The 25,452-nt window shown below is 40.5% G+C and overlaps 1 protein-coding gene across 2 annotated transcripts in view; it reads right to left on the bottom strand.

Annotated features, from left to right (window-relative positions):
• Window positions 1–260: 260 nt before the first annotated feature.
• Window positions 261–25,452, bottom strand: part of LOC124621774 (casein kinase I) — a 306,630-nt gene continuing 281,438 nt past the window's right edge. The window contains exons 11-14 of one of the 2 annotated variants that reach the window (XM_047147207.1): window positions 13,971–14,021; window positions 13,266–13,367; window positions 10,726–10,832; window positions 261–2,263 (exon numbers count right to left, since the gene is read on the bottom strand). In XM_047147207.1, coding sequence (XP_047003163.1) covers window positions 2,212–2,263; window positions 10,726–10,832; window positions 13,266–13,367; window positions 13,971–14,021 — 312 coding nt within the window. In that variant the 3' untranslated portion in view covers window positions 261–2,211. The remainder of the gene's footprint in view (window positions 2,264–10,725; window positions 10,833–13,265; window positions 13,368–13,970; window positions 14,022–25,452) is intronic. The other variant, XM_047147208.1, reaches the window with a different exon arrangement.

The following is a 25,452-nucleotide window of genomic DNA, read 5'->3' as shown; positions in this document are numbered from 1 at the left end:
TCAACAGTTTGATTCCTATACAATACTTAACAAGTGGCTATGTTACCAAAAATGAAGCACTGGCTAGTAAATATCAACAGGGGCATTCTACCAGCACAAAATTAAGTTTCACAATGTTTATTTGTATGTATAAACTGCAACTAAACTACAACAGTCACCCTAATGCACAACCTGCAGTGAAAAATGAAATAAATACCTGATTATTACTCTATCACTTCAGTCTCTGAAATGGATACTGTTACGTTCAGTGATTGAATAAATTTAAAACAAAATTACGCAATATTTTATTATTTTCTCGTATGTGTTGCAGATGGAATAACCATTATATACAGAAACTACACAAAACAAATCACAACCCATTCATTTAACAATGGGAACAAAGTATGCAGTTATCTATATGAAGTATACATCTGTCCTCTTCACATTTTAAAAATAAAAATAAATTATATACAATTAAAATGGAACAATTTTTTAATTAGAGGGGGGAGGGGGAGGGAAGGAAGGAAGGGAGGGCAGGAGGTGGAGTATGAAATGAAAAACATGAGGGCTGAAAAGAAAAGTAACACACAGCTTTTTGGAAAGATTCTGAAAATATAAGCCAAACACAAATATGATGGGAGTTTGGTGGTCCAGTCACAGCACTTATCTTTGCAAATAATGCAAAGTAGACTTCTTGTTATTATTGACACCTCACTGTAAAAATGTCTCATAATCATGTATAACTGATTGAGTCAAACTGTTCTTTAAATGTATGGAGTCACAAGTGGTAGCCGTATCACTGACACTAAAGATTGTTACGCCTTGACAACAACAACTCAGTGCATATACCTTTGGGAGAGCAAGTTGGGATAGGATGATGATGGGCTACAGGTCAGATGCATTGAACTAATCATAAAATTCTGAATATAATTCAGATGATTCACGAGCATTCTAACTGGTTACTACAGCCTGTTTTTCCTCTTTCTTCAGACAATGAACAGGCTGCTAAATTACAATTCCATGAGTGAAAATTTAATTCTTGGTGTTACTTAGATAACAAAGGCCATATCCTTTCAAGTCAACTGTAATTTTTGCAACTTTCCTGACACAAAACCAATAACCAATTAGTAAACTTACACTTACAAGAATTCATTTCACCATCAGAGGTACTTCCATAAACTAGACACCTGTTATAAATGTGTCTGACAATGACAGTGTTTTTCATTCACATTGGTATGCATTTCTGATATTTTCATAAACACATATCCACAAAAATTTTATTTTCTGGTACCTAGGAACATCTTGAAATGATTATATTCTGCAAAAATAATTTAACACTACCAAAATTCATCGAAGTGGTCAATTTGTGCATTACATATAGGGGTTTTACATGCTTCTGTGGCAGATTTGCAAGGTGTGACATACAATTAGCAATAACAACAGTTTCAGGTCCAGATTTTTCTGTTACTGAAAGCATTTTCTTTCTTTTTTACATAAAAGATGGTAAAAAATGAAACGGCATATCACTTTTCATGAAGTTACACTTTTTGGAAGCAATTATACTAGTACAACAGCAACAAAATTGCCTCACATCTTTAAAATGAGAATAAAATAGTTTACAAAGGCATTACGAGTAGCATCAGCTGTAATATTTTGGAAACAATATTACCTAATGGTGAGAGAAAGTTGTTGCCACAGTACTATAAACATGATACTGCAATTACAGAATGTAAGGTTTCATGCAAGATTTATGGAGGGCACAAAGTAAACAAAAATGTACAAATATAAATTAAGATAGATTTCCACATTAAGTTGAAGACTATATATATATCCGGGATGATTCATCACTTAACTAACAAAAGAAAACAATACTTTCACATCAATCCAGTGTCAGCTGGACCATCAGCATAATCGGTGCACATAATGGCATGGACGCAACCATCTGCACCTAGATGTTTGCACACAAGCATCTGAAAAAGGTGCGAGTGTGAGCAAGTGCCCACACACGCGCGCGCACACGCACCCACACACACACACACACACACACACACACACACACACACACACACACACACGTGTGACAAAGCAGTGCCAGGGCACAGTGGCTCATGCAGAGCCTGCTGGCACAGCTGGGCAGCTACCGTTCAGCATACTGTCACGTGAGTTTGAATGGGAGGTGGCACGTAGCAGTGTCACTGCCTCACGTTCTGGGCTGCACTGTACCACCGCTAGTCACTTCTGTCGGCCAGACTTCTTCTTCTTCCGTTTGAAGAAGCAGCAACATCTGCAATAAAAGTAATGCTTCGAGTACTTGCTCTCTTCATCATCATATGTGTGACAAACAGTGAAAGAACAACATTTCCTTTTCTAAAATGTGAGCCCTGCATTGAAATTTGGATGGATACTAAGATACATCTGCAATACCCACTCACTAATTTTACATTCTCAAAATTATGTCTAGAATACTCTAGAAAGGACTGTTATACAGTGTTCACACAGTGTGCTATACTGGGGCAGAATATTAGACATACTGCTTTTTTTTTTTCAGCATTCAACGAGATGATTGGGCTGGCATCTCCTGCTATTTGTATGAAAAGATTTACTGGAAATATTATAGACCCTTTTAACTTAGAAATCCTTCCATTGAAAGTACTGCATGTTCCTCTTAAGTTGGAGATGAAGACTAGATAATATTAGCAATACATATGAATTTGTAGATGTTCAAGTGACAAAGTTGATCATTTATTGTGATAAGATAATCTTAAATCCATTTCCACATAATTGCATCCACCTCACAGTATAATGAGTTCATTATTTTTATTGGAATTGTTCTGACAGTGCAGGAACCATTGTTTTGAAGTACAAAAGGCAGAGGTTGTTGTAGACACAATCCATAAATACCATCTTGATATATATATATATATATATATATATATATATATATATAAAAAAAAAAACAAAGATGATATGACTTACCATACGAAAGCGCTGGCAGGTCGATAGAAACATAGACACATACATACACACAAAATTCAAGCTTTCGCAACAAACTGTTGCCTCATCAGGAAAGAGGGAAGGAGAGGGAAATACGAAAGGAAGTGGGTTTTAAGGGACAGGGTAAGGAGTCATTCCAATCCCGGGAGCGGAAAGACTTACCTTAGGGGGAAAAAAGGACGGGTATGCACTCACACACACACACACACACACACACACACACACACACACACACACACATATACAGACACTAGCAGACATATTTAAAGACAAAGAGTTTGGGCAGAGATGTCAGTCGAGGGGGAAGTGCAGAGGCAAAGATGATGTTGAATGACAGGTGAGGTGTGAGTGGCGGCAACTTGAAATTAGCGGAGATTGAGGCCTGGTGGGTAACGGGAAGAGAGGATATATTGAAGAGCAAGTTCCCATCTCCGGAGTTCGGATAGGTTGGCGTTGGTGGGAAGTATCCAGATAACCCGGACGGTGTAACACTGTGCCAAGATGTGCTGGCCGTGCACCAAGGCATGTTTAGCCACAGGGTGATCCTCATTACCAACAAACACTGTCTGCCTGTGTCCATTCATGCGAATGGACAGTTTGTTGCTGGTCATTCCCACATAGAAGGCATCACAGTGTAGGCAGGTCAGTTGGTAAATCACGTGGGTGCTTTCACATGTGGCTCTGCCTTTGATCCTGTACACCTTCCGGGTTACAGGATTGGAGTAGGTGGTGGTAGGAGAGTGCATGGGACAGGTTTTACACCAGAGGGCGGTTACAAGGATAGGAGGCAGAGGGTAGGGAAGGTGGTTTGGGGATTTCATAGGGATGAACTAACAGGTTACAAAGGTTAGGTGGATGGCGGAAAGACACTCTTGGTGGAGTGGGGAGGATTTCATGAAGGATGGATCCCATTTCAGGGCAGGATTTGAGGAAGTCGTATCCCTGCTGGAGAGCCACATTCAGAGTCTGGTCCAGTCCCGGAAAGTATCCTGTCACAAATGGGGCACTTTTGTGGTTCTTCTGTGAGGGATTCTGGGTTTGAGGGGATGAGGAAGTGGCTCTGGTTATTTGCTTCTGTACCAGGTCGGAAGGGTAGTTGCGGGATGCGAAAGCTGTTGTCAGGTTTGGTGTAATGGTTCAGGGATTCCGGACTGGAGAAGATTCGTTTGCCACGAAGACCTAGGCTGTAGGGAAGGGACCGTTTGATGTGGAATGGGTGGGAGCTGTCATAATGGAGGTACTGTTGCTTGTTGGTGGGTTTGATGTGGACGGACGTGTGAAGCTGGCCATTGGACAGGTGGAGGTCAACGTCAAGGAAAGTGGCATGGGATTTGGAGTAGGACCAGGTGAATCTGATGGAACCAAAGGAGTTGAGGTTGGAGAGGAAATTCTGGAGTTCTTCTTCACTGTGAGTCCAGATCATGAAAATGTCATGAATAAATCTGTACCAAACTCTGGGTTGGCAGGCCTGGGGAACCAAGGAGGCTTCCTCTAAGCAACCCATGAATAGGTTGGCGTACGAGGGGGCCATCCTGGTACCCATGGCTGTTCCCTTTAATTGTTGGTATGTCTGGCCTTCAAAAGTGAAGAAGTTGTGGGTCAGGATGAAGCTGGCTAAGGTGATGAGGAAAGAGGTTTTAGGTAGGGTGGCAGGTGATCGGCGTGAAAGGAAATGCTCCATCGCAGCGAGGCCCTGGACGTGCGGAATATTTGTGTATAAGGCAGTGGCATCAATGGTTACAAGGATGGTTTCCGGGGTAACACATTGGGTAAGGATTCCAGGCGTTCGAGAAAGTGGTTGGTGTCTTTGATGAAGGATGGGAGACTGCATGTAATGGGTTGAAGGTGTTGATCTACGTAGGCAGAGATACGTTCTGTGGGAGCTTGGTAACCAGCTACAATGGGGCGGCCAGGATGATTGGGTTTGTGGATTTTAGGAAGAAGGTAGAAGGTAGAGGTGCGGGGTGTCGGTGGGGTCAGGAGGTTGATGGAGTCAGGTGAAAGGCAGGGGGCCTAAGGTTCTGAGGATTCCTTGAAGCTTCGCCTGGACGTCGGGAATGGGGTTACTTGGCAAACTTTGCATGTGGTGTTGTCTGAAAGCTGACGCGGTCCCTCAGCCACATACTCCCGACGATCAAGTACCATGGTCGTGGAACCCTTGTCCGCCGGAAGAATGACGATGGATCGGTCAGCCTTCAGATCACGGATAGCCTGGGCTTCAGCAGTTGTGATGTTGGGAGTAGGATTAAGGTTTTTTAAGAAGGATTGAGATGCAAGGCTGGAAGTCAGAAATTCCTGGAAGATTTGGAGAGGGTGATTTTGAGGAAGAGGAGGTGGGTCCCGCTGCGACGGAGGACGGAACTGTTCCAGGCAGGGTTCAATTTGGATGGTGTCTTGGGGAGTTGGGTCATTAGGAGTAGGATTAGGATCATTTTTCTTCGTGGCAAAGTGATATTTCCAGCAGAGAGTATGAGTTTAGGACAGTAAATCTTTGACGAGGGCTGTTTCGTTGAATCTGGGAGTGGGGCTGAAGGTGAGGCCTTTGGATAGGACAGAGGTTTCGGATTGGGAGAGAGGTTTGGAGGAAAGGTTAACTACTGAATTAGGGTGTTGTGGTTCCAGATAGTGCTGATTGGAATTTTGAGGTTTTGGAGGGAGTGGAGCTGGAAGTGGGAGATTGAGTAGATGGGAGAGACTGGGTTTGTGTGCAATGAGAGGAGGTTGAGGTTTGCTGGAAAGGTTGTGAAGGGTGAATGAGTTGCCTTTCCGGAGGTGGGAAACCAGGAGATTGGATAGTTTTTTGAGGTGGAGGGTGGCATGCTGTTCTAATTTACGGTTGGCCTGTAGGAGGATGCTCTGAACAGCCGGTGTGGATGTGGGAGAGGAAGGATTAAGGACTTTTATTAAGGATAGGAGTTGACGGGTGTGTTCATTGGCTGAGTTGATGTGTAGGTGAAGGATTAGGTGGGTGAGGGCAATGGATTGTTCAGTTTGGAACTGGTATAGGGACTGATGGAAAGAAGGGTTGCAGCCGGAGATGGGAGCTTTAAGTGTGAGGCATTACCTAATCCTTCACCTACACATCAACTCGGCCAATGAACACACCCGTCAACTCCTATCCTTAATAAAAGTCCTTAATCCTTCCTCTCCCACATCCACACCGGCTGTTCAGAGCATCCTCCTACAGGCCAACCGTAAATTAGAACAGCATGCCACCCTCCACCTCAAAAAAACTATCCAATCTCCTGGTTTCCCACCTCCGGAAAGGCAACTCACTCACCCTTCACAACCTTTCCAGCAAACCTCAACCTCCTCTCATTGCACACAAACCCAGTCTCTCCCATCTACTCAATCTCCCACTTCCAGCTCCACTCCCTCCAAAACCTCAAAATTCCAATCAACACTATCTGGAACCACAACACCTTAATTCAGTAGTTAACCTTTCCTCCAAACCTCTCTCCCAATCCGAAACCTCTGTCCTATCCAAAGGCCTCACCTTCAGCCCCACTCTCAGATTCAACCAAACAGCCCTCGTCAAAGATTTACTGTCCTGCACTCGTACTCTCTGCTGGAAATATCACTTTGCCACGAAGAAAAATGATCCTAATCCTACTCCTAATGATCCAACTCCCCAAGACACCATCCAAATTGAACCCTGCCTGGAACAGTTCCGTCCTCCGTCGCAGCGGGACCCACCTCCTCTTCCTCAAAATCACCCTCTCCAAATCTTCCAGGAATTTCTGACTTCCAGCCTTGCATCTCAATCCTTCTTAAAAAACCTTAATCCTACTCCCAACATCACAACTGCTGAAGCCCAGGCTATCCGTGATCTGAAGGCTGACCGATCCATCGTCATTCTTCCGGCGGACAAGGGTTCCACGACCGTGGTACTTGATCGTCGGGGGTATGTGGCTGAGGGACCGCGTCAGCTTTCAGACAACACCACATACAAAGTTTGCCAAGGTAACCCCATTCCCGATGTCCAGGCGAAGCTTCAAGGAATCCTCAGAACCTTAGGCCCCCTGCAAAACCTTTCACCTGACTCCATCAACCTCCTGACCCCGCCGACACCCCGCACCCCTACCTTCTACCTTCTTCCTAAAATCCACAAACCCAATCATCCTGGCCGCCCCATTGTAGCTGGTTACCAAGCCCCCACAGAACGTATCTCTGCCTACGTAGATCAACACCTTCAACCCATTACATGCAGTCTCCCATCCTTCATCAAAGACACCAACCACTTTCTCGAACGCCTGGAATCCTTACCCAATGTGTTACCCCTGGAAACCACCCTTGTAACCATTGATGCCACTTCCTTATACACAAATATTCCGCACGTCCAGGGCCTCGCTGCGATGGAGCATTTCCTTTCACGCCGATCACCTGCCACCCTACCTAAAACCTCTTTCCTCATCACCTTAGCCAGCTTCATCCTGACCCACAACTTCTTCACTTTTGAAGGCCAGACATACCAACAATTAAAGGGAACAGCCATGGGTACCAGGATGGCCTCCTCGTACGCCAACCTATTCATGGGTCGCTTAGAGGAAGCCTTCTTGGTTACCCAGGCCTGCCAACCCAAAGTTTGGTACAGATTTATTCATGACGTCTTCATGATCTGGACTCACAGTGAAGAACAACTCCAGAATTTCCTCTCCAACCTCAACTCCTTTGGTTCCATCAGATTCACCTGGTCCTACTCCAAATCCCATGCCACTTTCCTTGACGTTGACCTCCACCTGTCCAATGGCCAGCTTCACACGTCCGTCCACATCAAACCCACCAACAAGCAACAGTACCTCCATTATGACAGCTCCCACCCATTCCACATCAAACGGTCCCTTCCCTACAGCCTAGGTCTTTGTGGAAAAAGCATCTGCTCCAGTCCAGAATCCCTGAACCATTACACCAACACCCTGACAACAGCTTTTGCATCCCGCAACTACCCTCCCGACCTGGTACAGAAGCAAATAACCAGAGCCACTTCCTCATCCCCTCAAACCCAGAATCCCCCACAGAAGAACCACAAAAGTGCCCCACTTGTGACAGGATACTTTCCGGGACTGGACCAGACTCTGAATGTGGCTCTCCAGCAGGGATACGACTTCCTCAAATCCTGCCCTGAAATGAGATCCATCCTTCATGAAATCCTCCCCACTCCACCAAGAGTGTCTTTCCGCCGTCCACCAAACCTTCGTAACCTGTTAGTTCATCCCTATGAAATCCCCAAACCACCTTCCCTACCCTCTGGCTCCTATACTTGTAACCGCCCCCGGTGTAAAACCTGTCTCATGCACCCTCCCACCACCACCTAATCCAGTCCTGTAACCCTGAAGGTGTACACGATCAAAGGCAGAGCCACATGTGAAAGCACCCACATGATTTACCAACTGACCTGCCTACACTGTGATGCCTTCTATGTGGGAATGACCAGCAACAAACTGTCCATTCGCATGAATGGACACAGGCAGACAGTGTTTGTTGGTAATGAGGATCACCCTGTGGCTAAACATGCCTTGGTGCACGGCCAGCACATCTTGGCACAGTGTTACACCGTCCGGGTTATCTGGATACTTCCCACCAACACCAACCTATCCGAACTCCGGAGATGGGAACTTGCTCTTCAATATATCCTCTCTTCCCGTTACCCACCAGGCCTCAATCTCCGCTAATTTCAAGTTGCCGCCACTCACACCTCACCTGTCATTCAACATCATCTTTGCCTCTGCACTTCCGCCTCGACTGACATCTCTGCCCAAACTCTTTGTCTTTAAATATGTCTGCTTGTGTCTGTATATGTGTGGATGGATATGTGTGTGTGTGTGTGTGTGTGTGTGTGTGTGTGTGTGTGTGTGTGTGTGTGTGCGCGCCAGTGTATACCCGTCCTTTTTTCCCCCTAAGGTAAGTCTTTCCGCTCCCGGGATTGGAATGACTCCTTACCCTCTCCCATAAAACCCACTTCCTTTCGTCTTTCCCTCTTTCCTGATGAGGCAACAGTTTGTTGCAAATGCTTGAATTTTGGGTGTATGTATGTGTGTGTTTGTGTTTCTATCGACCTGCCAGCGCTTTCATATGGTAAGTCACATCATCTTTGTTTTTAAATATATTTTTCCCTCGTGGAATGTTTCCCTCTATTTTTATATATATATTATACCCTTGCTTTACATCAGGATGATATTTATGGATTGTGTCTACAACTACCTCTGCCTTTTGTACTTCAAAACAATGGTTCCTGCACTGTCAGAACAATTCCAATAAAAATAATGAACTCATTATACTGTGAGGTGGATGCAATTATTTGGAAATGGATTTAAGATTATCTTATCACAATAAATGATCAACTTTGTCACTTGAACATCTACAAATGCATATGTATTGCTAATATTATCTAGTCTTCATCTCCAACTTAAGAGGAACCATACAGAATAACACCGGCTTTTAGTACATAGGAAATTTACACTGGCCTTGTGGAACACTCTTCACTTTTGGCTTCCAATCAGAATGTTCCATTCAGCCCTTTCAGATGATCTCTATACATGAAGTGCTGTGCACCTATTCAGTGTTGCCTAATCTACCTACCTACACTAGGCATTTTGTGTTTGAGCTGTTACTGAAGTTTCATTGCCACCAACACAAAATAAGTATTGAGGGTGTAAAAAGATTAATGACAGAATTTCAAGTTTCTTGATAAAAGAGTTTCTAAACTAACGAACACAGAGAATTTAAAACCTGTTTTCTTCACTAAGAATTCTACCTTTTCAGCAGTTTTTGACATGATTTATAGTACATGACAAATATCATATGACACTTCTCCCTCACTCGTGTTTGTGTATTTTCCTTGTTATGGAGTCACAATAACAGCTGCTATCCAATAGTAGTAACTGCCTTCCAGCTTTTATCTCACATATACTAACTCCAGAAGCTATCAGATTTAGAAAAACACACAAATACACATAAGCACAGCTACATTACACTGACAGGCACTACACAACCAACTGAGCTCACCCCAGGCCAAAAGCTGCAGTATCGAGACAATGTAGCTGTGTACGTTTGTGTGTTTTTGTTGATCCGACAGCTCTGTGGAAGGACACTTCTAAAACGCAAGAAACAATTTTAATTTTGCATTTAATTATGCCTTCTCAACTTAAATATAATTATAATTCTCACTGTAAAATGACATTCACGAGAAATAGTTCAGAATAAGAGTTTGAAATCTGTGCATGTTGTGTGTTGTCAATGTGTGTCCATTATGAATGGAAGCTCATGTGACAAGGCAGAGCAGTGCATACTTGCTCAAATTATGCTGTTTGTTCTGTTGCCTGTGAAAGATGGAAGAATCTGTATAATAATGACGGCATTCCAAACTCTGACACTATGAACACACATAATGCTGTGTGTCAGCTGGCAACACTATATCATCCATCCTAAGTTGTTAATTACAAAGTTATTTTAGTCATGGTACAGTTAACATTTACCAAGTTCATGGCAAAGAAAGGTATAGAAGAGTGAGCAGTAAGATGAACTGGCTATGGCCCTATTACAATAGTGAAAATTTGTATTTTTTTCAATACTTCATAGTTCAATTATAGTTCAATTTAATACGAACTGCTGCTGGAACTCTCACCTCTTTAAACAAAATATACATTATATAATCATTATCATCAATGCTGAACTGATACCTTTACTCTGTTTTAACATCTAGCTTGTTAAATTCAGTTTTCAGACAGAGGTGAACATTCATACAACACTTACTTTGTTTCATCAACTATTTCAACTTCCGCTTGCGCAGTGATAGGTGTATTGGAATGACCAGCTGTCGGATCATCATTGGCCAGCTCACCATTGGTTGAACTCACAACCTGTTAATAATAATTTTTTCAAAAATTATTACATATCTGTATTAGAATTTGTCTGATTATTTGAACTGAAAAACGTCTCAGAATTCTCCTGAAATTTACAGATACAAGGGCTTAAAATATTTTAGCAACATCAGTACTGAAAAGAAGCCACCATAGAAAAAAGAAGAAGAAGAAGACAGTTTTAGAGTGAAACAGAAGGCACACAGGAAACTTACTGTACGATTAACGTCAATAGTCAGTCATAATCCAATTTAAAAAAAAAAAAAGAATCTTTCAGTGTTTCATTTCAACATACATAGTCAATTCATATTAATGGATCAGCACCTATATTCGACGTCAACGTGCAATAATCACTGGCAGATGACAAGTGGCAGCACCAGCAGCGAAGTGTGTCGGGGGCGCAGGAAACAGTGCAGTAGTTGTCGAAAAGTGGGAATAGAGTGATTCATCTGATGTCCAATAGGGGTATGATCATTCGCTACTGGGCCAAGGGTGGAAACATTTCCAAAACGGCTCAGTCTGTGAAGTGTTCACATGCCACATTGGTTAAAATATACTATGCTTGGTAAATGGTGCTATCCAAAACCAGCACTGAGGCAACTGATCACCACAGGCCACAGATGATAGGAGTGAACGACGGCTGCAGAGAATAGACATGCAGGTGTTGAGCACCTGAACAACCAGATGAAACCAGGGGTTACCAACAATGTCTCCTCAATGACCATTCAGTGAATGTTGTTGCATAAGGGCCTCTGCAGCAGGCGCATGGTTTATGCGCACATGTTGACTGCTCTTAATCTGTGACAAAGGCTGGAATTTGCACGCCAATAATGCAGCAGTGTGTCCACTGGGTGGTGACAGATGGCCTTTTCAGATGATAGATGGTTACTGGCATGACATGTATGGTGTGAAACATCCAAAAGTAAACCCCTCTGCAAAAATCATTGGCAGTGTCCAGGCTCGAGGAGGGAGCATTATGGTCTGGGGAATGTTGTCGTGGCATTCACTGGGTGATCTCATCATTCTGAAAGGCACAATAGATCAACACAAGTATGCAACTATCCTTGAGGCCCATGTCCATATTCACATGCAGTTTTATTTTCCTCGGCATGATGGTATCTACCAGCAGGCCAATGCAATGTGTCGCATGGTTCGTAGTGTATGTGTGTGGTTCGAAGAGGACCAGGAGGAGTTTTCCCCTGGCCATTAAACACTCCCGATTTAAACCCAATTGGGAAGCTGGGGATCATAGAACACCTCGATGGGCTCTTTGCACCACGGATCTTCAACCGAGAAACCTAACCCAGGTGGCCACAGCACTGGAGTTAGCATGCCTCCACATCCCTGTTGGTACTTTCCAGAACCTCACTGATACTCTTCCAGCACGTCTTGCAATGGACCATGGTGCAAAAGGTGGTTATTCAGATTGCTGACAGCTGATCATATTAATGTGCCTGGACAGTGTAATTGCAGAGTTCAACAATATATATATGAGAAACATGAAGTTTAGAGTTTAACATCATATTGATGATGCCATCATTACCAAGAATGCACATTCTTGGATTTGAGAATCACCAAGAAAGAAAATAAGCTAAGTCATTTTTATGAAAAAGCACTGGAATTAAATTTCTAACTTATTCAAGGGAAACCACAGAAACCAAAATCTGGCAAAATGAACAAGAATTAGAACCCTACAGGTCCAGTGTCTTTACCACTGCACGAGTTCCATGTTATATGTATGAGAAGAATAAACAAATACCGCTAACTGCAGAAACTATGTAACAAAAGCAATACATGAACAGGAACCCATGAACTACTAATATGCTGCTTCTAAGTTAGCACATTTGAAGTTTTGCTTCTCAGTATATTCATTACACACTTATCATAGATTAATAGATATTAAATGTGCTATAAGGAGATAAGCCAGAGCCCTAAAATCAGTTACATCTAAATAATTTTTTATTTTATTTTTGTCTGTAGTATTTTTTCTCACTGAAATAATACCCCCAACTATAATGAATAACATTTTCCTGTTACGGCTGCTCACACTTCCTGAAAATTTCTGTGAATGGAATTTCTTAATGTTGCATCTTGTTATGCAGCTACATGTTTGGAGCATCTTATAATTTGAAATTATACCTGTATGAAGACATTTTCCGTATGTGGCATAATGGTGACATTGCACACTGCAAAGAAAATGAAAATTGGGCAATATGCTGGTCCCTGATGGAACAAATAAAGAAGCAAAGCACAGTTTGCTGTAATCATTTATTACCAGACGATGTGTTGTCAATCACAAAAATCATTTCCCACTACACCAAAATTTCATTTATTAATCGGAGAAGCTTGCAGCACGTTTCACATATAATAATCCTGTATTGCCCTCACGAACTATGCTCTGATTAAAGTAAATGTGAAAAACAATGCACTCACCTGTACTGATCCCCCATGCCTGTCTGCTGGAGTAAGGTTACCCATTGCATTACTTTGCTGCTTTGGCACATCGGGCCACGCAGGTACACCTTTTCCTCCACCCTACATAAATGGAAGTAGTTTATATCTGATTCATGTATCAATATCACAAGTCATCAATAACAACTTACAATGTCATATACTCAATGCGGACACAAATAAATCTACAAGAGTTTAATATATCTTATTCATACGTATTTCTAGAATGCTTATAAAGGGTGGGCACAGGAGAAGGTTGTAGGCTGTCAACAAATGGCAACTACATGACAATTTTTCTACAGCGAGGCACAAGTCACACAGAATGCTACTTTCCATTAACAATTTAATATGATATGTTTGCTACAATAGTATGCTCACAAATTTAAAAAAAATACTCATAGCATCAACAGATAACATTCACAATATGTTATTTAAGTTCCACTGCAGTTTTAACACTAGCAGGAAAGGGAATTACGAGGCAAACTCTGCAAATTTTACAGGTATTGATATAACATGTTAACAGGTACACACAATGTAAGAAAAATGGATGCAATACTCCAATGACAGTGCAAGATATTTTCTCAAATTGGGTGTGAAGTATTGTCAGACCAGTATAATGTGAATGGGAGAAGTAGCATCTACAGGGAGATGGCTCTTATTCAATGAGAAAGCATTCTGTTTCCTGACCTCAAATATTAAAACACTGTCATCGTCCTCATATTCATCATAATCTCCATCCTTCTCAGGCCGATGGGAAAAAAGTTAATAAATCACAAAAAAGTGTGAATAATAGTTCCACAATCATTTCTATTATAGTTTTATGTATTCATAAGAAAATTTTCTATGGTCACTAAGTAGAGAGAGCAAGTGTAGGCTTACTGATTTAATAAAACTTATCTTTTTACGATAAAAACATTATCAGAAGACCACCAAATACTGAACATTAAACAAAACAGATAAGCTAATGGCAAGTGTTGGTGGAATATAGGTAATGTAAGGAGTAATGGTAACAACTCACTGAACAGTTGAGCATTTAACTTCCCTGAAGACACATGAACAAAACTGAGTACTTTGCTAGCTTTCAGACAATTCCTTTTTCCAGCTACAGTACAAGCATGGTCACACACACTCGTGTACTCTAGCTCACAAAAGAAATAGTCTGACGCTAGTGAAATTCTCAGTTTCGTTTATGACTCTTCTGATGACTCAACGCCAATACTATTCTATTCAGTGAGTTTTTACCTTTACTCATATTATATACAAACAAAATAAAGGTGCAGTGCTGGTGAACTGGGAGATATCCAATGTCTGAGTAGACCAAGTAAACCCACGTAACAGGATAAATGATATGTGATCCTCTCTCTCTCTCTCTCTCTCTCTCTCTCTCTCTCCCTCCCTCCCTCTCTCCCCCCCCCCTCCACACACACACACACACACACACACACACACACACACACACACACACACACACACACACACTTATCTTTTATTAATAATAAAACAATTGTCACAGGATTATGAAACTTAATAAAGAATAGACCTTGGCTGTGCATGTTTAAGGCATTTACTAATAAAAGGGAACCAGGAGTTGAACATAAACATGTTTATAGTAAAAGAAAAACAGACTCACAAATATTGTAAAGAGATTCTCAGCAGAATAACTTCTTTTTTGTTGTCTATATTTAATGCAGTATTTTATTTTAGCTAGTTTAGAGTGTGTTAAAAGATAATGAATGTTAAGAAATGTGCACTATATGCTCAATGAAACATGTAAGAATAGTGACATAATACAAAAATACAAAACAAACAATATGAAAATATCTATGTTTGACATTTCTCTATCTAGACAAACTACGAACTAGTTGTCAGTGTTTTTACCATGCTGATAAACTGCCACACTCTGGTTAGAAAATAACAATTTTTATCTGATGACACTTTCTTGAAATTAACAGTGTAAATTGAGGAAAGTCGGACTGCAAACAACAGTAGTGGCTCTGTTACACTTCCCTAAAGAAAAATCAAAATTTTTGCACATTTGGAAGACGGTGCATCTACGATAATGTTACTCATTTAACCTGTCAAAGATTTCAATCCAAAATTTAGTTCTCCATAGATATCACACACAAACATACTTTCTTTAATGCCTACTTATATAGTACTATTTAAAAAATAATAAGTGTCCATGTTGGGTTTTGCATAACAGATGTTTCCAGAGTCCACCAATTTTTTCATTTTCTTGTGTGTAGAGTTACAAAACTTTTGTAACTCATAACAATGCAGTTCAGAATGTAGCATTCTTTATTAATCACAGCACGAGCACCACACCTGTGACTGCAAGCGAGTTCAAAATTCACTGTCAGTTTCAAATCCTAGTAACACCACATTTGTGTGGTGGCACGTGAAGCATACATTGCAATAAACTGCGAAATTCTTCCGTTTTTATCTGATCAGCTACTTTTCAGACAACTGCTTTCACACACACAAAGAAAGCAATTCAAGAGGGAGCTTCATAGTCCGGATAGAGTTCTGTTTCCTATTAGGATATGGAATCATCAACAACAATAATAAGAATACAAAGAATTACTACGAAAGTTGGTTGTTACTGTCTAGTGAATTCTGACACCACCTTACATATGAGCATGATCTATATTTCCCCCTACCTTGACTATTTTCATTACAACTAAAAGCAAAATGCCTGCCACTGACTAATCATTTAGACAACTTTCCTACATAGAATTCATCCATCAACAGAAGCAGAAAAGAAAGTGGGGGGCACAACATGAAGATCAAGCACATTTTTAAGGTCAATAACAAGTCAACTGATTCTGTTCTATTCTGAATAATTCATATATAATATCTAGTACAATTTCCTTCCTTCTGACCTGTATCTTCAGTCCGAAGACTGGTTTTGTATCATTCTCCATACTAATTCATGCTGCGCAAGCCTCTTCATATCCATGTAACAACTGCAACCTATATTCATTTGAACTGGCTTACAGTGGTGAACAGTGCCGCCCCCCCCCCCCCACCTCTCTCTCTCTCTCTCTCTCTCTCTCTCTCTCTCTCTCTCTCTCTAACAATATCTACCCTTCACACATCACTCCATTCACCCAATTCACTGGGTATATTTCTTCTCTACAGCAGTAGCAAAGCAGAAAGTGTGTCACCAATTGACAATTGACATCAATTAAAGATGAAAAATACTGCCTCTTCAAATTTTTGTTTCTGCCATCCTTTTATTTTTACAGAATCATATTTATTTCACTTTTCTACTTTCAAATTAGAATGATCTTTTTGGGAATTGTTAAGAAATGAAAGTTTCTTTTGATTTGGACAATGGGTTAAACAAAACAATTAATTAGAATTAATGAGTAAAAAACTATTGGAAATATTATACTGTTTTATTTTATTCCGCAACTGGCCATGGAAACTTCTCCCTTCCAAGTGATGGTATTTGCCATTTAACACAAACCTTCAAAAGGAGACATGTGTAGCAGTAACACGAAAAGGGAGACAAAAATAAACAAATGATTTGACAATTATTACTCATTTATCTTATCTGAAACAATACGAGAACAATAGGGGTTGGCAGAGGGTGAGATGTCTTTTGTGTAAACAATACAAATATTTGCCTCTGTCAAAACATATAATCTCCACAAGAAACAACAAAAAAGAGAGGGAGGGAGAGGGTGGCTTATTTCTGTTAGACAGTGTGACAATATAGACAAGTAAAGTTATGAGCTGAATTCCTTTAAAAATATTAGTTCTTATATTGCAGATGTTTACAGATTGCTCAGAATCAACATTACTTTATGTATCAAGAATACTCTTGATGATTTTACAAACACAGAAATTGTGGTGCGTGTGTGTGTGTGTGTGTGTGTGTGTGTGTGTGTGTGTGTGTACGCGCACACGCATTTTTATCCGCAGAACAATGTGTTTATATATTTGTCATTAGTGAACGATTCCCTCCCTCAGATCTGTTGATGGGTGATGTTGGTTTAGAGCTTTACCTTATATAGTAATTTCAGTTACAAGAAAAAGAGATCTACAAATTATTACATTTGACTTGCTTTCGTGTCTGATATATACAATTAAGATGTGGTTTGGAAATATGTAAAGTTATTTAAATAATTATTATTTTTTAATATGTCTAGTTCTGTAGGACCAAGTCTCCATCATCAGAGAATGAGTCATTACATGAAATTAGCACCAGAAAAGTTTATTATAAGTAAAATAACATTTACACAAATCTGATGCACATGATAAGCTGCTGAGTATATATTACCACCATCAACAGTGTAACACAGCAAGCTGCTTACATTTTTTCTAGGAACTCCTCAATAAAGTAGAAAGAATGAGACACCGGGAAATTCTTCATTTTAGAATTGAAAGTACTAAGATTACTGCTACGATTTTTTAATTCATGCGGTAGCTTATTGAAAATGGATGCAGCAGAATAGTCTACGCCTTTCTGAAGAGGAGTCGAGGAGATGCAAATCAAATGCTGACTGGATTAATGCCCAGTATTACTGGTAACTAAGTGAAAGCTGCTAATTCTTGGGAATCAGCTCATATTGTTAACAATAAATGACATTCAAGAAAATATTATCAAGAGGCCAGTAACAAAACACTCCACGCTCCTGAAGAGGGGCCAACAAGAGTGTCATGAACTTACACCACCTATTCCTCGAATTGCCTGTTTCCGAGCCAAAAATACCTTTTGTGAATCTGAAGTTACCCCATAATCTAATGCCTATGTGATAAGTGAATGCAAAATCATTCTAGTGGCAAATACAGCAGTTGCCATCCACCTGAACGCCTACGAATTTGGCTAGTTCAGACCCACTAACCTAATGCTCATTCTGTTTACTAATCAAAATGTCTATTCTTGAATGGGTGTTAGGAACTGTAAAAACTGGGTCCTACTGTGATTTAGCATAGATTTATTTACCATAAGCCATGAACTTATGTCTTTAAGTGCACTACTTTATACACTGCCCGTGTTGCGCTCAACATCCTTCACTACCAAGCTAGTGTCATCATCAGTAAACAGAAATATTTTAGAATCATGTCATATACAGGGTGTCCCATTTATCTTCACAACCCTAAATAACTGTTTGTTCAGATGCAAACTACAAAATATTTCAAGCAAATGTTCTTTAGCCATCAGGGGGACATCAATCAGTATGATTGTCTTCGTTGTAGCCTTTTTTTTTTTTTACAAATATATGAACTTTATGACTTTTTTAAAATGGCACCCTGTATTTTTTATTCGGCAATTCATTTCCTCTCCTAAAGACCTATTCAAAAATGTATCACAATGTACCATTCACTGAAACACAACATTATTAACTACATAACACACCACTGACTTTGAGCCTGGGATCATAAACTCGTCCACTTGCTCAAGTTGTCGGAAAACAAATTAAAACCAAGTAAAAACAGAACACATAATTGACTTTGACTCTCCTGTACCATTGCCCAGGAGTAGAACATTCAAAGGTACTCAAAGTGGTGACCCTGGACACTGGTACACTCGTTGAATGAAAGAATTATTTACTGCTTCCAGTGTTGCCTGCTCAAGAGAATTACAAGCAAACACATTACGTTCCTGTATGTCCTCTGGAGTTGTTGGAGTATCGCGATAGGCAACATCTTTAATGCACCCCCAAAAAAAAAAAGTCCAGAGGATTTAAATCAGGAGACCTAGCAGGCCAAGTACCTGTTCCTTCTCGACCAAGCCATCTGGCAGGATACCTTCATTTCAGAAAATGACGTGCAAGCAAGGCATTATGTGCTGGACATCCATTGTTTTGGTGCCACATAAGCATTCTGGTCCTTAGCAGCACTTCATCCACAAGAGGAGGAAGAATTGGTCTGAGGAAGTTGCCATACGCTGTGGTGCCATTTAGACTACCATTGATGAAATAAGGGCCAATAATTGTAGTACCAAGCATCCCACGCCAGACGATAACTCTCCATTGACGCTGATGTTCCACCTGTCTAAGCCATCATGGGTTGTCGCTGGACCAATAATGCATGTTCCTTGTATTTACCTGTCATTCGTTTGAGAAGGAACATTCATCGATAAATAGAACATTGGAGAAGAAGTTTGGGTTTGCGAGGATTTGCTGCTGTGCCCACTGACAGAACTGTACATGATGTTGGAAATCATTCCCATGCAATTCTTGATGTAGGTAAACATGGTAAGGATGGAACCGATGACGTGTAAAAATATGATGTACACTGGTTTTAGGAATGCCGATCTCGTGATCAAGCTGTCGTGTGTTCACATGTGGATTCATAGCAATGGAAGCGAGAACAGTAACTTTGGCAGCTTCATCTGTGCAAAGTGCTACGACGATTGTGTTGTCACGGGTTGAAACTTCCAATTTCCAGAAGCGTCACAACAAAACGAGAAAACATCTGTCGGGAAGGAGGGTTCTTGCCAGGATATCGCTCTCTATACAGTTCCAGTGTCTGAGTAGCATTTCGCCTACCTTCAACAACAACAATAATAAAAGAAATGTTATGTCGATGCAGTTTGTAGGAAGGACAGCCTTTACTGTATGCCTACTCTACACAACAGTATTTGAAAAGACTAAAACTACTGTACTAAATGCACCTGTACATAGCAAAACAGTATTGCAATTACTGTTCTGCTAACTTAAAACCCCCACAGATGAGTAGCATTCCTACCTTCTCTTCATTGGTGTACATTCAACTCGCACAACTCTTCAAGCGACGATGGTTGACAGAATGATGGGTGTGCATTCTACTTATGTTTAAATTTGTCCTCTGCCAACGTCAGAACGTGGATGTGTTCCATTACCCCCGAGTACCTGCACTAAGCACTGGGAGCATCAACGTCAATGTTGTGTTATGTAATGTAATTAATAATGTTGTGTCTCAGTGAATGGTACACTGTGATACATTTTTGAATAAGTCTTTAGGAGAGGAAATGAATTATCAAATAAAAAATACAGGGTGCCATTTAAAAAAGTCATAAAAAAGTTCATATTTTTGAATAAAACAAAGCTACAATGAAGGCAATAATGCTGACTGATGTCCCCCTGACAGCTAAAGAACATTTGCTTGAAAGATTTTGTAATCTGCATTTGGACAAACAGTTACTTAGGGTGGTCAAGATAAGTGGGACACCCTGTATATATCTATCACACAGCAGCAGTCCCACAACTGACATCTGAGGTACCCGCCACTCAATCACGCTCCAAGCAGATGCCAACTCACAGCTATTCTCATTACTGTGGAGAATTACCTTTTGCTGTCTATTCTTAAAAAATGAGAAGAATCAACTGTGAGCAACTCCTCATATTCCGTAAGGGTCCAATTTTGCAGAAGTACTTTGTGATCACCACAATCGCTTTAGTTAAATCAAAAACATCTCCTAATTTTAAGAACTTTTTGTTTAATCCAGCCACTTCCTCACAGAGAAACGAAAATATAGCTTTTTCAGTTGTTAAACTATTTCTAAAATCAAACTACATGTTTTGCAGCAAAATATCTGAATTTAAACAATTAGTTACCCTAACACATACAGTGTTTTCACTAACTTTTAGGAACAACGATGGCATAGAAATAGCACTAAAATTGTGTGCATTATTCCTTTCTTCTCCTTTATAAAGCAGTTTCATTATCAAGTACTTTAATTGTTCAGGAAACTGACAATTCCTTAATGGAAAAATTACTTCTGCAGCTACATATAGGGATAACATATAGTGCTTTAGCATGCTCCTAGATACCCTACCAGATTCACAAGACACCTCAGGCCATAATCACGCAGGAAATCTTTTCACGTGAATCACATGAATATGAATGACAGCTCCACCAATGCCCTGCCCTCTTATACAGTGTGTACAAGATACTACCGCCATTTGTATATGTGCATTATTCCTTGCTATTGATGTAAATATCCTGCCACTCTTGTTCTTTAATGAGGTTTTTAAAATTTTGTTACCACTGGACTAACACCATAATAATTTGTAATTATTTTCTTATAGAATCACTTATAAAATTAATGTTTAAGTCACTACATACAACAACTAAGTTTTAGTACTTTCTAGATAGTGAACCAAGAACACTCTCACCACTTAAACAGAATGTCCTGAAATCCAAGTTAGGATACTTACAAAAAACTATAAATAAAAGTTTAGTTGCACTAAATTCAATGCTTCTGCACAACATCCAATGACCTGTTTAGTGCAGTGCTTTGTACTTCAACAGATTCAAATTGAAAGCCATTTTTCATATACACGGCCACTCACCCACTCCACAAATAACTCGTTGACAAATAGTCAGCTAATCTGTGTCCTAGTAGGGAGCCCTCAACTGTTACACTGTGTACGTGGTGCTCTGATACACCAATAATGACAGAGTCAACATCTCTAATACCCCTTATATTTTGGCGAAACAGATTATTCCTTCACGACTTCGACACCTTACTTACGCATTGATACTCTACCAGCTGAATTCATGATCTAAAAAAGGTTACAAGGAAAGGACATCCAACATCTAAGTAGTATGCTTACTATAATTTGGCAATTATGAGATTTCTTAATTAACACAGTTTACAGTGATTTAAATATTTGTATCTAAGTCCTTTATTTAATGCAAAATTAACTCACACACACACAAGTTTCTTACTTGGACTCATGGATATTCTGTGGAGCATTATCAGAAAATAAATTATACAGTATAAGATTATTTCACACAATGAAAATATTTTCTACTTTCATCAAATAAATGAACTTTGTGACTGACAGTGGCAAGGGACAGTGTTGCTGCCACGCAGCCAACCACACTTGACGAGGCTCCAAACATCGATGAAACAGGCAATGCAGTAAAGCATGTGGATCTTGTAATGGTAGAGACTTTGTTTCATTAAAAGACTCCACGTCTACATACATTACATGCAAGAGGCTCTGTACTTCCGCCTCGACTGACATCTCTGCCCAAACTCTTAGCCTTTACAAATGTCTGCTTGTGTCTGTGTGTGTTCGGATGGATATGTGTGTGTGTGCGTAAGTATTTCCGCTCCCGGGATTGGAATGACTCCTTACCCTCTCCCTTAAAACCCACATCCTTTCGTCTTTCCCTCTCCTTCCCTCTTTCCTGATGAAGCAACCATTGGTTGCGAAAGCTTGAATTTTGTGTGTATGTTTGTGTGTCTATCGACCTGCCAGCGCTTTCGTATGGTAAGTCACATCATTTTATTTATATATATATATAATGGAAGGAAACATTCCACGTGGGAAAAATTATATATAAAAACAAAGATGAGGTGACTTACCGAACAAAAGCATTGGCAGGTCGATAGACACACAAACAAACACAAACACACACACAAAATTCAAGCTTTCGCAACAAACTGTTGCCTCATCAGGAAAGAGGGAAGGAGAGGGGAAGACGAAAGGAAGTGGGTTTTAAGGGAGAGGGTAAGGAGTCATTCCAATCCCGGGAGCGGAAAGACTTACCTTAGGGGGAAAAAAGGACAATCCGCTCCCGGGATTGGAATGACTCCTTACCCTCTCCCTTAAAACCCACTTCCTTTCGTCTTCCCCTCTCCTTCCCTCTTTCCTGATGAGGCAACAGTTTGTTGCGAAAGCTTGAATTTTGTGTGTGTGTTTGTGTTTGTTTGTGTGTCTATCGACCTGCCAGCGCTTTTGTTCGGTAAGTCACCTCATCTTTGTTTTTATATATATATATATATAACCCTAGATCATACAGCTGCCAAAAATGAACTGTATGTTGCACATTGTTGAAATTTTTTATACAATCCTTGAAATAATCAAGCATGCCAAACATGAAGGCACAACATACGAAACACCCTTGTATTCTAGCAAGCACACAAAACAGATATTACTCTAGGAAGCTGTCTGCTTTTAAAGATATTGTTATCCCACCATCATCAACAATGTGAGTTCCAGTTGTCAATCTTCATGCTCAGCTGAACAGTGATACTTTTGTGAACTGAAAAAGTTACCCAGTCTCACAAAAGGAACATAAATGTCAGCAACGATTGTAAGAATTGTAGATGGTCAAGGAGAACTAGGGATTACTAACTGTCGCAAGCAGCCACAATTCATCCCTGTAGGTATTTACGTAAGAAGTGCCAAACTAGTACAGGAGAGGCCTGCTTGGTGTTATCGTTGAAGAGTTGTGCTCTGCTACCATTACAGACAACGCATAGGAGGAAGCTACTACTGAACTACCGATAGGATATGGCCTGGCCAAGAGACAACAATTCTGTTTCAATTTTGAGATTTTTCAGATCTGGACTAGAGAAAAGGCAGACCAAGCAGCCCATCATAAAACACCATAGCAACACAGCAGATCATCCATCAAGTAGCCAGCACTCACATAGTGCGTTGCCAACTGAACAACATACAATCCTGGAGGAGGTGGTGAAGGATGCCGCAAATGTCATCAATGAACCTTCAGAGTGTCCTTGGTCCTTTCATGTGTTCGTCGTGATTGACCAAAACTGCAAAGAAAGATGCCTATCCACTGCCATGCAGTGATGACACCCTAGACTTCTTGAGAGGAAGGACATATTTCTCAATTATGAACATACAGCCAGGCTAGTGGCAAATCAAGGTTGACAAGGCCGACCAGAAAAAGACTGCCTTCATTTTCTCCTAACAGCCTATGAGTTTAAAGTTATACCATTTGGATTGTGTAAACACTCCAGCCACCTTCGAACGTATGATGGACAAGCTGGCATCTTAAACAGATGATGTGTCTTTGCTACCTGGATGACACCACCATTTTTTCCATCAAAGGACTCTGAAGAACATCTAAGCCACCTGATAACCATGCTGAAGTGTGTTTAGACTGAATGCTTCTGACTAAATCCAAAAAAGAGCTTCACCATCACCCAAGAAATAAAAATCTTTAGAATATTAGTTCAATGGTGATGGGAATCTGCCTTGATCCAGATAAAATAAAGAGGAAATCAACATTTTCTCACTCCTCGGTATATTTTTCATGTGAGAATTTTTCTCGGAATGTGCTTATACTTTGTGTGTTTCATAAAGGGCTCCTGTACCAAGCCATGTCCCATACAAGAGCAACTACAGGGAGTCTCCCAATTCTCCTGATGAGACAGAGCTTCACACCGATGCCAGTTGTTAGGGGATTGATGCAGTTCTAGTGTAAATTCAGGAAGGTGCTGAAAAAGTAATAGCGTGCACTTCCAGAGCACTGTCTAAGGTCGAAATAAACTACTCAACAACTCAGAAAGAGTGCCTTGCAGTTGTTTCAGCCATCACCAAGTTCCAGATGTATTTGACAAACCAGTCAATGTGACAGACCACCATTTATCACTCTAAGTGGACACAAGCATAAGGATGCTAACTGCCTTTCACGGAATCCTTTGGCAGAACACAGTTGCACGGACATAATCTCAGTCATCGCTGAATTATGTGACACTGTTGCAGAACAGAGGCAAAATTGCAGCTGCTGAGAACCACTGAAGGCTTGAAAAAGGAGGAACTGACTAAAGGATAATTGCAATTAATAAATGAAATATTGTATATGACAAACTGTGATGCAATAGGGCAGAAATGGTTACTTGTCATGACAGCTCATCTACGACCAGCTATTCTAAAGTATTTCTGTGATTTTCCAACATCTAGTTACTTGGGATACATAAGAGACACAAGTATCACTGCCCACATCTCTACCTATCTGTGAGGCACTAGTAAGCCACTGTTACAAATGCCAATGCAGAAGCAGGTGCTGCAGCAGCTAAAACCAGGGCATTTGGTGCCCAGCATGCAGCAGCGCAAATGGGATAAATCTCTTATGGAGGTTCAAATCTGCAGATAACAACTTGCACAGACTACCTCATCCACTATGCTGTTCCCAAAGCTGTGCCCCAAAATTGGAAAGTTCTTTGTAGAAGACATAATTTTGAAGCACAGAGCACCACATTTGATAATCTCTGATTGTGGAAAACTTTTACAGTTGAGGCTAATATCACAGGTAATTTCACACTGTAACAGAACCCACAGGATGACAGCTCCCTACAACTAACAGACAAATGGCCTCACAGAATGCTTTAATATCAGAGGAAAGCAAAACACCACAGGCTTCTCACCCATCTTTCTGCTCAACAGTCATGAGGCTGAAACAACAATTGATA

Source organism: Schistocerca americana, chromosome 7 (assembly GCF_021461395.2).
Source record: "Schistocerca americana isolate TAMUIC-IGC-003095 chromosome 7, iqSchAmer2.1, whole genome shotgun sequence".
Taxonomy (NCBI): Eukaryota; Metazoa; Arthropoda; class Insecta; order Orthoptera; family Acrididae; genus Schistocerca; species Schistocerca americana.
Note: the sequence above shows the minus strand (reverse complement) of the source record. Positions and strands in the feature narration are given on the sequence as shown.